Source organism: Sorex fumeus, unplaced genomic scaffold (assembly GCF_029834395.1).
Source record: "Sorex fumeus unplaced genomic scaffold, SorFum_2.1 ptg000034l, whole genome shotgun sequence".
Taxonomy (NCBI): Eukaryota; Metazoa; Chordata; class Mammalia; order Eulipotyphla; family Soricidae; genus Sorex; species Sorex fumeus.
The window spans coordinates 31,396,801-31,412,148 of NW_026606091.1; the positions used below are offsets into that span (position 1 = coordinate 31,396,801).

General features: G+C 59.1%; 1 protein-coding gene across 1 annotated transcript in view; it reads right to left on the reverse strand.

Moving 5' to 3' along the window:
- Positions 1-14,625, reverse strand: part of SHB (SH2 domain containing adaptor protein B) — a 106,814-nt gene extending 92,189 nt beyond the window's left edge. Inside the window, 2 exon segments of the mRNA XM_056117115.1 lie at positions 13,282-14,199; positions 14,201-14,625. Coding sequence (XP_055973090.1) covers positions 13,282-14,199; positions 14,201-14,296 — 1,014 coding nt within the window. The 5' untranslated portion in view covers positions 14,297-14,625.
- Between the last annotated feature and the right edge of the window lie 723 nt (positions 14,626-15,348).

Genomic DNA, 15,348 nt, shown 5'->3' on the forward strand with positions numbered 1-15,348 from the left:
CAGAGAAGGCCCAGGCCATGCCACCAATATGCAGCCAGGCAATGTCTGCCCTCGCCCCTTGCTAGAACCTGGGACTGAGGCCTGGATGTTGCACTCCCCCCACACCCACCTCTCTCTCTCTCTCTCTCTCTCTCTCTCTCTCTCTCTCTCTCTCTCTCTCTCTCTTTCTCCCCCCGCCCCCCACACTGGAATCCAATCCAGACTGGTTCCCTACTCTCTGCCCGCTGAAACCCACGTGGGCATCGGACTTTGCTCCCTGCGGGGTCTCTGTCAGCACAACCAACTGAGTGCCAGCCTTCGGCCCACCTGTCTCCTTCTTCCCAGGAAGCTCCCAGCTCCAGGACACGGAGTTCATCCATGCCTCACCACCTGGGATCCCGCAGGGGGACAGGGGGAGCCGTTGCCTGGAGAAATGGGGGACCTACCTGGGACCTGGCTCTGGGGCGAAGGGTTGCGGGACGTGAGGTCAGATGCGTTTGCTGTGCTCGACCCAAGAAGCCGAGGGGAGAACGTACAGAAAGTGAGAGGCCAGCCAGTCACGCTCCCGCCTGCCCCTGGAACTCAGTGAGCCCGGGTTGGACTTGCAAAGAACGGCAGAAACATTCTGAGGTCCACTTGCAAAAGAGTGACTGGAGACGTGGCCCAGAGGTGACAAACCCCCTTCCTTCTAGAAGTTTCCAAGTGTGGAGAAAGGAGGTGCTGGACTGAGTAATCCCCAGTGCTTCCCGGAACTCAGACAAAAAAAAAAGTTCGAGGGCTCCGCTTTCACCCCTAGCTGGCTGCCTATCTGGGGTCCTTCCAGATTCTATGTGGTGGGGAGACTGGGTGATGGGGGATTCTACAGTAACTAGTGGACAGCCCAGATGAAGCCGGGGGGAGGGGGCCACAGGGCAGGCCAGTTACGTGGTCCCCCCCAACTACACCCAGACAGCCAGCCTGCAGTGGGGAGCTGGCCTGGGCAGAGATGGGCAGAGATGGGCAGAGTTCTCCAGGCCTCTTCCCACCCACGGCGGCGGCTCTGGTATCCAAAGATGAAGTGCTAATACCCAGTTACTTCTCTCAGGTGTCAGGAGCTGAATGTGTAATAAGCACATGGATATCTGCAGACGAAAGGTGTCATTTTATCAAGACAGGGCGAAACCATCATTATCATAATAGCTGATGGGGTCTAAACACACCCAGGGCGAGACAGAGTCAAAATATTGAAGTCTAAGAAGGCACCTGCAGGAATACAGATCAGAGAGCAAGCCACGAGAGGACAGTCAGACAGACTAGCCATTCAGAAAAATGACAGTGAAACCTGCCTCCTGCATGCCCTGAAATCAAACCCCAGGCAGCTGTGAATCTCAATGTGCAAAAAAAAAAAAAAAAAGAAAAAGAGAGAGAGAGAGAGAACCCACCAACATATCAGAAATACAGGGAAATCTTGGAGAAAAGATTTTTCTAAGCAACACACTTAAGAAATCATGAGGAACATCAACACTGGTTTGAGGGCTGAGGGCAGGCTCTGAGTGAAGGGGGTCCAATCCAGGCAGTAGACATTCCCCCTGCACTCACAGGTCCAATCCCTAGGCAGAGCCAGATGTGGACAAAAACAAAATCAAAAAACAAAACCCAAACTTATTTAACAGTGTCATTCTGTGTAAACAGCCACTGGCAGATGCAAAGTCCAGAGGTCCAACACAAATCTATGAAAAAAAAAAAAAATCCTGCAACTCAAAAGGCTGGCAATGGCTTGTGCTCCTGACTCTACACAGCTCTGACAAGTCATCAAGAAACAAATCTTGGGCTGGACATGTGGCTCAGCTCTAGAGAATCTGTCTGGCATGTGCAAGACCCTGGGTTTGATCCAGGCACTGGCCCCACAAAGAGAAAGAAAAAAATTAACGTTTAAAAAATTCTGCAGGAGGGGGGCGGAGTGAGAATACAGCGCGGGTAAGATGTTTGTTTTGCAAGCCGGTGACCTGGGTTCTATCGCCAGTATCCCATAGGGTCCCCTGAACACCGCCAGGAGTGATTTTTTAGAGTGCAGAGTCAGTAGCAACCCCTGAGCATGCTGTGTGTGGCAAAAAGAAAAAAAAAAATCCTACAGGAGAAAAGAAAAAGACAAAAGATACAAATAAACAGCTTTCGGAAACAAATACAATTGACTGTACCTGGGCATCAGCAGCCCCAGAAATTGCAAATCATTATAGCAGTCCCATTCCCAGCAGGGGGACAGGCAGAAACTTGTTAAGTGTTTCTAGAAAACAATTTGAAAGCATCGATCACAATTTTTACTTTCTGGGCCAGAGAATAGCCCCATGCTGGAGTGCAGGCTTTGTGTAGACACTGGGTGTGGCTCAAAAAAGAAAAATTTTTTTGTTTGTCTTTACTTTCTTACCCAACAATTCTCTCTCTAGGAATCAATCCTGGGGAAGTAATCCTGGTCCTGGGAAAGAATTAAGTCACAGAAGTGTTCGTTGCTGCACGATCAAATGAGAGGTAACCAGGGAGAAGACAAAGCCGCCGAAGGAGCACTACGCAACCGGGAAATTCCGATAACAAGGAAATCTTTCCGCCTCTTTAAGTAAAAAGAAAATAGAGAGGCACATTTCTGTCGCATGGAGACAGACGGGTGCACCGGAAGAGAGGAGGTGGAGGGGTAGGGAGCTGGTAGAGAGCTGCAGATCAGTCTAGCCTGAGTCCCGCCCAGTGGCCCTAGTGGCCGCTTGGCACCATTGGGTCAGGCAGCCTGGTGGTCAGGCCTGAGCACTGAACCCCCACACAGCTCGGCCGAGTGTTGTCAGGAGTGGTCCTGGGGTACCACCTGAGACCCACTGGGGAGATTCCCTCACTCCTCACCGCCTGCCTGCCATACACACAAAGTAACACAAAGAAGCAGGTGGGGAAACAGCCAGGTGAATGTTGGTGGTGGTGGTTTCTCTGACTTACTGAATCAGAGCTGGGTTTTCTATCTCCGTTTTGTTTGTTTTTAACATATGGACGTGTCCTCTCCTGAACATCCCTGGGTTTAAGTGGAAAGCAGGAGAAACGCGCTCCCACCGAGAGGATCGGTGCGAGGTGCGGACCAGCCAGGCGAGCGAGGCCCGGCCTGCGAGCACGGCCCGCCGGGGCCCGCCCGCTCGGAAGGGCAGGTAGGGGCTGCGCCATTCCACAGATGCCACGCGGGCCCCGCGCGGGCGAGCGGGACTCTGGAATGCACCCGAGGGATTAGGGGGCTGTCTGGCTTCCTGGGAGCCACGGCCAACACAACAGGGAGGCGGTCGCTGCAAAGAACTTGCCGGTCAGTTTCAGTTTTAGATGTTAGCCAGGGCCTGGAGAAGTCCAGAAACTTCCATTCCTCCTCTTTCTCCTCCTCCTCCTCCTTCTGCTTGCCCCAGAAACCAAGCGAGTCCCCAGAAAAGATGGGTCTCTCCTGACCACCCAGGAGCTCAGTGTGCAGTGCTCTCTGCTCAGCAGCAGTGTCCCTGGTGGCCCTGGGGTCTTTCTCGCTTCCCCCCCACTTGCACAGGGCCAGCTCCTGTGCACCTTGCAATAGGGCGAGGCAGTTCCCTGAGTTGGGGAAACTGAAGTCACTTCAACCCTTCCCACCCCAGCCTCTGCCCCTTTCTGGTCTTCAGGCAATCCCCAGGCTCTGCACTGCCCACCCCCTGGCCCCGGCTAGCACCCTGGCTTCAGAAGCTTCAGACCTGATCCCGCCATTGTCCCCTGAGCCATTTTCCGTCCCCCCACTCTCCCATGGGTCACTACCTACAGGAGCAGCCAGAGCGATCTTCAAACCCAAGTCCAACATTATCTTGTCGCTGCTCTGCGCAGAACCCTCTCTGGGGCTCTTCGCTGACCCAAACAGGGTCTCCAAACTGACCATCACCTCCCCATTTCCCATCCCACTTGGTCTCCATGAACTGCCAAGAGCACCTGGGGCTCTGGTCTCCAAGAGCCATGTGAGTCACACGATCTCCAGGGACCCCCCCAGAACAGCACCCCTTTTTGCCCTTTTCTCCCTCGTCTCCACGAACATAGATTATTTGCTCGATTCCTCTCAGGAGAAAGAACATGAATGTGGGGTGGGGGTGGGGGCAGGGAGACACACCCAGAGGTGCTCAGGGGTCACTCCAGGCGCTGTGCTCAGGGATGGAGCCTGGATTGGCTTGGCTGCTGCTTCCAAGCCAAGTGCCCTACCTACTTGAACCATCTCTCTGGCCACCTGGATTTCTGTTTGTCCCCAGCCCCTAAGGAGAGCAGAGCCAAGCATTGGCACCCACTCGGCAGAGGCTGTCTAACGGATACAGGAGAGGAAGGAGGACCTGGTCTGGGCTCACCTGGCCCAGCAGAGAACCTGGTGTCTGGCCTGCAAGCCAGGGGCTAGCTGTAAGTCCCTGCCCTGCCTCTGCCGCACCCACCTGTCAAGTCACTTCTCCCTGTGGGGTCCCGAGAAGCCCCTTTTTGGCCAATTCTCTAGAGTGTTGCTTGGAAAACACGGGCGCCTGAGTCATTCCCCTGGGCCCTGACTAATTCCCTCTCCCTCGGCAGACCCACCTCTTGAGATCCTTCCTCTACAACATAATGGGAAATCCAGAGAAAAGCACCCCTTGGAGAAAGAGGAAAGGCACTGGATGCGTTAGAGGAAAATGAGGTCCTTCCTGGCTCCGCGGTTGAGAAAGTCAACCTCTCAGGAAGCCAGTGCCTCTGAAAGTGAAACATTAATAGAAATATTACTGGAAAATACCAAACAGGAAGAGAAGGAAAATTCCATTGTGGAAGCAAGTGCCGCAGTCAACGCTCCTCAATGGCTCTGGGGCGGCATTTCAGAATCAAAAGCGGAAAGGACTAGAAATCCATCAGGCTGTCACCCTTCCTGCAGGCTGGAGCTCTGGCCCAGCTGCCTCGGAGGGCACCAGGCTCAGAACAGGGGGCTGCCGGCCAGGCTGGGTGGGTAGGAGGGGTGTGTTCCCTATGCCTCCTGTCAGCCAGGGATCACAGCACCTCCCCGCAGTAGTGGCTGGGAATCTCACTGATTACGGGAGTGATTCCTATTTTTCTTTTTTGGCTTTTTGGAGTCACACCTGGCGATGCATAGGGGTTACTCCTGGCTCATGCACTCAGAAATTACTCCTGGCAGTGCTCAGGGGACTGAACCCAGGTCAGCTGCGTGCAAGGCAAATGCCCTAACTGCTGTGCTATCGCTCTAGCCCCTGATTATGGGAGTGAATGTGTGCTTTAAGTTGCAGGGCACAAACCTGTAGGAATCCATACCTTTTGGGAAATGCCGGAGCATTTTCAGACAGAGGAATTCTAGCCGTAAACAAAGTGACTGCAGTGTAAGATGTGATGGTGCCCTGGTTTAAAAGTCCAGTTCTGGTGGCAAATCTCATCTCAGCCATCTTCAGCTGGCTGTGTGACTTCTGACAAGTTACTCAAGCGCTCTGTGCCTTTGTCTTTCTCCTGTATAAATGGAAACTGAGAGCAGTCTCTCACTCTTAGGACACCAGGAGTATTTAGGGAGTAAGAGTTCACACCCACAAAGCACAAAGGAGCAGAGCCTGGCTGGGCGCATGGGCAACACTTTCCTGACTAACGCCACTGCTGGGGAAAGACCACTCTTTCCAGACTCAAATAAAAGCCAGCGATTCTTCAGTCAACACAGGCCCAGCTGAAGTGAGGACCCAAGGTTGCAAAGTCCACGGCAGCCTCTGTCTCTAGCCAAAGGGATGACCACCCTCTCCTTGTAACTAGCTAGAGCTTCGGGGCAGCCAGCAGCCCAGCAGTCCAGTAATATGTCTATACATATACACACATACACACACACACACACACACACACACACACACACACACACACACATCTCCACTTATTTTCTTTTGTTTTTTCTTCTGGCTCTGCATTCAGGAATCACTCCTGGTGGTGCTCCAGGAACCATATGAGATGCTGGGGAGAGGAGCAAACCGGAAATCAAGCTTGCCATGTGCAAGGCAAGGCCCAACTCGCTGTACTGTGGCTGCAGCCCCAATCTCCCCATTGGAGGGCAGAACCTCTCTCCTCCTTCCCCACAGGCCACCACCCTTGGAGCTGGCCCAGCTCATGCCAGGAGCTGCCGGCTCCTGGATCAGCTGTTCGGGGCGGGCCGGATGACGGGCAGGCAAGTTCAGCTTTGCTCAAGGCCACACCTGTTTCAGATTTGCCTTCCAAGGCTCAAATTTTCATGGGTCAGAAATGTCCTGCGGGCCCGAAGAAGACCGGGTCAGGTCTCCGGGGCTAAGTCAGGGGAACTTGGTCACGCTCTGACATGGTCACCAGATCAATTTTAAGGAAACCCTTGTGGACCCAGGCTTCTCCCAGAGAACAAACGAGCGGGCAGGCCTTGCCGGAACTTGAAGAAAGCCCGCACTTGGCACGAGGATGAGAAGACATGATGGTGACAAGACACACGCTTTGTACAGCTGTCCCTTGGGAAGTGCCAACTCTGGCGCACAGAATTTTCTCTATAAAATACCCCGAGAGTGCTATATTAACTTCTCAAGCACGGAAGTGTAAGGCAGGCGGGGAGGGAGGAAAGAGGGGCCAGACTCCCCAGGAGCACAGACTGGAAGGCATGAGTATTTGGGCAGAAGAACACTCCATGAGGTAAGAAGGGGACGTGGCACGCTCGTGCAAACTGGGGCCACAAAGTAGCCCCCACGCATGGAAGCTTGAACCGGCCTGTGGAATTGTGATGCTGGGTCAGTGAGCTGGAAGCCGTGAAGTCATCATGTGCATCACCAACCTCTAAACCTCAGGCTCTGGGCCAAAGTGATAGTACAGCAGATGGGGCGCTTGTCTTGCACGCAGCTGACCCGGGTTTGATTCCCAGTACCCCATATGGTCCCCCGAACCCTACCATGAGTGATCCCGGAGTGCTGAAGATAGCAGTAAGCCCTGAGCACCACCAGGGGTGCCCATCTCCCCCAATTCCCCCACCAAAAAAAACAATCTCTTTACCTGTCTAGTAGTTGATGGTTCGTAGTGAAGACCCACCACCCATCCCCTGCCACAGCCTACATACATCTCTGGCCTTCAGAACATTACAGCCCCCTTCCTGCCTGGACCCTGGCTGGCTTTGGGACTTCTGGATCAATAGGATACCACAGAGGCCACTGTTTACAGCCACTAGAATCCTGAAGGACAGGGCTGGGGAGATAGCACGGTGGGCAGGGTACTTGCCCTGCATGCAGCTCACCTAGGTCAATCCCCAGCAGCCAGCAAGAGTGATATCTGAGCTCAGAGCCAGGAATATGTCCTTAGCACTGCCAGGCGTGGCCCCAAAGCAAACGGAAAGGGAGGATGAAGGAAAGGAAGGAAGGAGAGAAGGAGGGAGAAACCTGAAGGGCTTCTGTCCTTTCTTGGACCCCTGCCATATTACGAACAAAGTCAGCTCACTTCAGGACAAGTGACCTGCAGGGAACAGAGCTGAACTGTCATTGTCATGGCCATTGGAAACCAGCTGCCCCCATGTTTGCATAGAGCCAGCTGGGGTCAACGCTGCAGGGGAAACACCCCATGCTGACTGCAGGTAACTGGGAACCCGGCTGAGGTGGGGAAGCTGCTCAGCGGACACGCAGGCTCATTGACAAGACGTCTCATTCAGTGCAGAGCTTCGAAACGACAGCTCCCAGGCTAGCCCCCCGTTTTCTAGAAATAAGATTTTACTGGAACACAAAAACCCTTTAATTCGCATGTTGCTTAGGCCACATATATTATTTTTCAAATTAACTTATTTGGGGTTGTTTAGGGGGGGAACACACTCAGTGGTGCTCAGGGCTCATCTTCTGACGGGGCTTGGGGGCCCATATGGGGTGCTGGGGGATCAAGTTCAGGTCAGCTGCATGCAAGGCAAATGCCCTACCCACTATACTATGGCTCCAACCCCATATATGGTTTGTAAGTGCAGGTTCACGAATATCTAGTACCAGTCCGTAGGTATGAAAAGGTTGCAAACCTTTGATCTTGGGTTGCTTTCAAAGGACAACATGAGCATGGGACAGCGGTGCTGGGGACTGTTGGGCCTGCAAGCTTAATACATTAAAGACCAGGGAGCTGCCTCCAGGGGCTGCAGTGCATATGGGAGACCTGGGTTCAATCCTGGATCACCACATGGTCCCCCATGCACCAGCAGGTGTGACTCCTCCATAACATATATATATATATACATATATATATAAAATATTTACTGTCTGGTCCTTTAAAATATATATATCTGCTAGGGGCTGGAGCAAAGCACAGCGGGTAGGGACTTTGTCTTGCACGCAGCCAACTCGAGTTCAATTCCCAGCATTCCATATGGTCCCCCGAGCACCACCAAGAGTAATTCCTGAGTGCAGAGCCAGGAGTAACCCCTGTGCATTACCAGGTATGACCCAAAAAGCAAAAAAAAAAAAAAAAAACACCCTGCTTTGGGCAGAGAGCAAGGACTCAGGCTGAGCACACACACAGGGGCTAGACCTCAGCCTGGACCCACCAGCATTAGCAGGAGCAAGCCCAGAGCACCAGGACAGGTGTGGCCACCAGTACAGCTTGGGTGTGTCCCATTTCCCCACCCCCCCAAAGAAAGAAAAGTCTGCTCAACCCTGGCTTCAAACCACGGAGTGAGGGGTGATCTGTTATGCAACAGAAGCTCACTAACGCAGGTCTCCACCACCTCTGTGGGTAACACCGGACTGGTGACCATGCTGAGCCAAAAACCTGGGGACTCACCCTTGGGGAGCCAGGGGCTTTGATCTGCCACGTTCCTCTCACCCTACTTTCCCAGGACAGGACTTCAAAGGAGAAAGTGTCTAAAGCCAAACCACAGCTACCAAGCCTGGCTCTCACTTTTCCTTTCTAAGAATTGGAGGAAGTGGCCGTTAATCACATGGAAATGACTGACAGTGACTCGCATCTGACAATGACTCGCATTTGATCCTGGCTTCCATCAGACCCCACCTCAGGGATTTTATGTGAAAAGGACACCAGGGCAAGTCACCACACCGAGCAAGGCACCCCGGACCCCGGACACTGCCTACCTTCTGCCCTCCCACCACACTGGCCCAGCGAAGCCTCCCTCCCCCTTTCTCGCCCTTGTCCTATCCCGGCTGCCTAGAGCGCCCTCGACTCAACTTCCCAGCTTCTCCTTCCAGGGCCAGCTTCAAAGTCACCTCCTCCTGAAAGCCCTCTCTGACTTTCCAGTGGATGTCCTGGCTTTTTTTTTTTTTTCCTGAAATTTCCCAGGTGGCCATTTGGAACCCTTAGCTGACCCTGTCTCCATCCCAGACCAGACCCAGAGAAGCTGCGATTCAATAGCTCACTGAGAAGCTTTCTCCTTGGAGACCTGGCCACCCCTGACTTTCTCTCCCGGGTCCCACCACAAGGCCAGCAAGCCACTCAGAAACTGTGTGCCGAGTGTCAGAATAAAAAATTAGACAAGAACGTATCTATTCCTCAGAAAACATGTTCCCGCACTCCACTGTGTATTCCCACAAAACAGAATGTGTTGGTCCGAGCATGTATTTAAAATGGGGGACACGGATATTATGACGCATCTTTGCCTTTCTCAGGTTGGGTGGAAACAACATTTAATTTAATTATTAGAAAAGAAACAAGACTTCAGCAAAAACATGCCTGGGTGAGTCCTGTTTGACCGCAGAGGAGAACTGGCGAGATGCTGTCTTTTGTCATCAAGATTCTCTACACAGATGATCTTAGAGAATAATCAAGCTGCCGAAGTTCCCTGTTCTATCCTGAGGTTCCGGCACTGGCTGCCTCTCACTAGGATGGTACTGCAGTGGGCCCCTCATTCAGACCCACCCCCTGCACAGCTGCTTCCTGCCCCGGCTTGGTGGCATTCCTTCCTGGCCCAAAGCCCCCACCACGACCAGGACTGTGAGAACAAACCCTGTCCCACCTTACTCCCGTCACCTCCATCCCCAAGAGACACACCGCAAGAAAGCTCTGGTTTCCCACAGCACCCCCATGTCAAGGTGTGTCTTGCACACATGCGTGTACACACACACACACACACACACACACACCACACACACACACAGAGCACTGCCACATTCAAGGCTCCTGCAGGCTGCACTCACCTCATGTGCTGCACTGAAATCTCTCATCTATTTCCAGCTCCAAGCCACCTCACCAGTGCCCCCCAAGACAAAACCAAGGGGGAAAGCAAAGATGAAGTGAGCAGGTGCCTCAGGTCCTCTGGGAGGCCAGGAACCTGAGATGATGAGCATCTGAGGAGGTCCCGGCCCTCCAGGCCCACCCCCGTGGGGTCAGATCTCCCAGCACCAAACTAGTGCTGGTGAAAGAAGCCCCACTCAGAGCGCGTCCTTCCTTCCAGAAGGGGTGCTCTGGCTAGAACCAGCGGCAGGGGCTGGCTGCAGCAGGGCTGTGCAGGGAGAGGAAGAGGAGGCCTGGGTGTGCCGTGGCTCCATGCAGGCCTGCTGCTGTTCCACGCACAGGGCACAACCCCCGGGGGTGCTTCTCCACCCTCACCAGAACTGCTGAGAGAAGGCTGAGGGTGAGCAGGGTTTTCCTGCCGTCCTGGTGGGGAGCAGAAGGCAGGCCCTCGGAGCCCAGGGCCAGGTCAGCAGTGGACCTGGCCACGCAGAGGCTGGCTGGCTGGACTAATGTGAAAACCAGGCCTCCTTCTGGCTGCCCAGCCAGGAACTGGGGTTGGGGGTGGGCCCCTGGACTATCCGGCACTCCCACTTTGAGGGGGAGGGCAGGAATGAAAACAGCTGGGGTCTGGGCTGCCCAAAGGGGTCTGTCCTGGCTGAGTGAATGGTGCTCCAGGGGGAGCCCAGAACCTGTGGAGGAGAGAGATGGCCAGAGGAGAAGAGCCAGTTCCCAGGACCACCACAGGTGCTCTATGGCAGGCAGCACTGCCAAAGGCTGAATCCTGGCATCCTGCCTCCCCAGACTGGATCCCAGCACCCTGCCTGGATCCCAGCACCCTGCCTCCCCCAGACTGGATCCCAGCACCCTGCCGCCCCAGAATGGATCCTGGTACCATGCCTCCCCCAGAATGGATCCCTGCACCCTGCCTCCCCAGACTGGATCCTGGCACCCCACCTCCCTCCTCCACACTGGATCCTAGCACCCTGCCTCCCCAGCCTGGATCCCGGCACCCTGCCTCCCCCAGAATGGATCCCCACACTCTCCCTCCACACACTGGATCCCAGCACCTTGGTTCCCCCACACTGGATCTCTGCACTCTGCTTCTGCCAGCACCCCTTGACCACAGCACCATGCCCCTCCTGTGGGGGTAGTATGGAGTCCCCTCCTCTAGCTAAGAAAGAGGGGACATTCCCCACAGTACCCCCACCCCCACCCCACCCCCACCACGGGGACCAGAATAACTGTTCAGAAGACCCACGGGCTCACAGTCACAGCCTGGTAGGCAAAACACAACCCAGGAGAGCTTTCCAGGCGCCTCACAAACACTATCAGCTCTCATTCATAAACTTACAGGTGCTCTCTGACCCGCCCTGCTGCTTCCTGCCCAACCCTACCCAACCCTGACCCCACCTCCAGCAGCTTTGCCAGCAACTCCCTGAACAGCCAGGCTCTCCTCGCACAGGGCCAACCCTGCTGCCATCCCTCCCCCAAGGTTCTGCCCCACAGGGTTGGGAGGTGGTCCCTCTTCAGCCCACCCCTAACACAAAGGGCCCCCACCGTGCTCTTCCTGACTGTACCATGGGGAACCATGTCACTCCCCAAGAGGGCCCTCTAGCCCCCAGCAGGGAGGGCACAGAGAAGCCCCAGAGAAAAACCAGAAAGCCAAGGAGAGTCAGATCTTGGGATTCCTGCTATAAAAGAGATTATTCCACAGGGTCTGGGCTAGCCCTGATTAAGAAACCATGCTTGGTTCCGGAAAGTCTAAGAAGGGCTCTCGGGAGCCGGAGGGAGGAAGGGAGGAAGGCTTCAGCCCCCATACCCCAGGGGGCATCACAAGAACCAGGCCTTGGCCCCCTCGTTGGTGCCCTGGCAGCGGAGAGTTCCCTGGCCGGCCAGCACCCAGCCACACAGAACCTCCCCCTCTGCAGAACAAGCCCAAGCCCACACTTAGGAAAAACGACGCCCCCACCCTGACCCCCAGCAGCTCCAGCTGGCCACCTGGCTCCCAGCAACTGGTCCTGTGGGCGTGGCTGTCCAGAGCTTAGGAAGCCCAGGGTTCACAGCCCAGGTGAATTCTCAGGCGGGGACCCTGGAGGAGAGGAGCACCTCCAACACCTGTACAGCGCCATACCAGGAGGGCAGGCGGGAACATCCCCCCTGACTCCTCCTGTCTGGGAAGCAAAACACAATCCCTCTCCAAACACCAGCTGGTGGGTTTTGGTCCCCCTCCACTCTAGTCTGGATATCCAGCCCCCAAGACTGCTCAGGGTCCCCAACCCTGCTCTTCCCCCCATGAGCTTGGCTTGGCCAAAAGTTTCCCTCTGGGACATATAAGGTTGGGAGGAAGAACAGGAGGTCAGGCACTGAGAGCCAGAGCAGACCCCTGGGCAAAACAGGCCAAAAAAGACAGGCAGCGCGGGAGGAGAGCGAGGCTCGTTGGAAAGGGCGAGGTGAATGCAGGCCCAGGGTCCGGTGCGGCCAGTCAGGCTGCAGAGCAGGTGGGGAAGATTGAGCAGGAAAGCGGTCGCCGGCAGCCCCGGTTCCCGGAGAAGGGGGTGAGAGTGGGGTCAGGAAGGAAGGGCTGTGCGGGGGGGACAAGGAGCGGGACCGCGCGCTCTTGAGACTGCGCCCTGGTTCTAACCCGAAAGGCCCCTCACGCGGGGAGCCCCCGGGGGCAGCCCCAGCACGAGATGCCCCGGGGATTGGGAGTGGGGGCACAGCAGGGGCGTCCGTGGACTCGTTTCCGAGGAGCGCGTCGGGACCTGCCACCGGCGCGAGCGCCCTGCCAGCCCCGGACCTGGGGGGATCCCGCGCGCGGGGCGGGGGCGGCGCGTGGGGCCAAGACCCGGGCAGAAAGCTCTTTGAAGTCGCTGACAGGTCTGGGTGGGACCTGGCTCCGCGGCCGGCCGGAAGGGCGGGCGACCCGGCTCCTCCCGGGGCCGGGCGGGGTGGGGCCCCGACCCGCCGGGCACTGGGCAGCGGGTGCACGGGGCCGAGCGGGGCGGTGGGGCGCAGCGGCCGGAGGCGCACGGGAGGCCGACGAGGCCGGGAGAGTGAAGGCGAGGAGGCCGGCCCGCCCCCGCCCCCCGCGCCCCGGCACCCGGGAGGGAGCCAGGCGCGGCGCGCGGCCGGCGGGCGCCTTACCTTGTCGCTCTTCTTGCCGGCGCCGCTGTCCTCGGCGGCGGCGGCGGGCGCGCACTTGTTGAGCAGCTTCTTGGCCCCGCAGGTCGTGGGGCTCCAGGTGCGGCCGCCGCCCGCGCAGGCGGCCCCCGGCGGGTCCCCCGCGCCGCCCGCCGCGCTCTCCACTTTGATGAGCCGGTGCTTGGGCGAGATGTAGCGCACCTCGGCCGGCGTGGCGGGCCGGCGCTCGCTGCTGCTGCGGTAGAGGTGCGGGGAGCCCGAGGCCGAGGAGGCGGCGGCGGCGCCCGCGCCCGACGCGGCGCAGCAGCAGCCCGCGGCGCCCGACGCCGACGAGGCCGAGAAGGCGCGCTGGCCCCCGCCGGGCTCGGCGCCGCCGCCGCCGCAGTAGTCCAGGCGGCACATGGCGCGCAGCTTGCGCAGCGACGAGCCGGGCCCGTTGTAGGGGTCCTCGAAGTCGCGCTCCTTCTGCGCGCGGTAGGCGCGGATGAGGTCGCTCGTGCTGCCGCTGTCGTCGGGCAGCGAGCCCGAGGACGCCGAGAAGCAGGAGGCCCCGGCGGGGCCGCAGGACGCCGAGGAGGAGGAGGAGGCGGCGGCGGCGGCGGCGGCGGAGGGCGCCGCGGGCACGGCCTGGGGGGGCTGCGAGGGCCGCTCGCCCCGGCGCCGCTGCTCGCGGTAGTCCGGGCGCGGGGGCTGCGGGGGGCTCTTGGTCTTGCTGTTGCCCAAGCTGAAGTACTTGTTCAGCCACTTGGCCATGGCGAGAGGCCGCCTAGGGCCGCGGCGCGGGAGCCCAGGCCGCCGCCGCCGCCGCGGCCATCCGGGGGGCAGCGCCGCCGCCCAGCGTCCCGCGGGGGGCGTCCGTCCGGGGCGCCCGCTCCCGGCACCAAGTTCAAGTTCTCTCCGCCGCCTCCTGCCGGCCGCTCGCGGGCGCGGGCAGCTGCAGCGCCCCCCTCCGCCGCCGCCGCCGCCGCCGCGCGCCGCCCGGGCTTCGGATCTCGCGCCCCTCGCGGGCGCGTCTCATGGGATCCCGGGCCGGGGCACCCGCGCCGCGGACGCTCCTGCCCCGTCGGCGCCGCCGCCGCCGCCGCCGCCTGGGCCGGGATCCGCGGCCGCTGCGGGGAACTTGTCGGTGTCCTCGGCGGCGCCCCGCTGCTTCTTCCTCCGCCTCCTCCTCCTCCTCCTCTCCCTCCCGCTCCCCCTAGCCGAGAGCGCCGGGGCGACGCTCCCGGGCCCCTCGCCGCCAACGGGCAAGCGGGCGGAGGGAGCGACCGAGCCAGAGAGATCGGAGGAGGCAGCCGGCGCCTGCCCGCCCGAGCCCGCGCGCTCGTGCACGTCCCGGCCGCCGCCGCCGCCGCCTCCCGAAGCGCCGCGTGTGTGACACTCGGGCCGCCAGCGCCCGCCCCGCGCCGCGGCCCCGCCTCCCCGGCCGGCGCGCGCCCCGCCCCCGGGCCGCCCAGGCCCCGCCCCCGCCCCCGCAGGCACCGCCCCAGACGGCCCGCGCGCCCCGCCCCGGCCGCCCGCAGGCCACGCCCCCTGCCCACTCCCGGGCCGCCCGCAGGCCACGCCCCTGGGCATGCCCCAGACCGCCTCTCGCGCCCCGCCCCCTCAGGTCACGCCCCTCCCACCCGCAGGCCACGCCCAGATCGCCCCGCTGGCCACGCCCCTCCGCCGGTCGAGCTGCGGGACCAAGGCCTAAGCCCCGCCCTCCCAGTGCCCCCGACCCCCATCCCCGCCCTGCCGGCGCACCTCTGGGCTTCAGCCCGCCGCCACCTCCTGGGGCTGCCTTGGCGCCAGCCCCCCGGGTCGTGCCGCCGGGCGCCGGGGCTCCCTTGGCGCCCCCAGCCCGGCCCCATGTACGCCGCGGGCTGAGGTCAGACGCGTGCGCCCGGCCCTGGGACCTGTGCGCGCCAGCAGCGCCCTTGAGGGGGTGGCGCGGGGTGCTTTAAAGCGAGTCGGTTGATGGTGGGTCTGCGCGGTGGGGAAAGGCGGTGTCGAGACCCCTTCTTAGGGATAAGGTGCCCGGCCCCTTCTTAAAAGAGCCTCCGTGCCGCTTGTCCGCAGGAAATCTTGGTG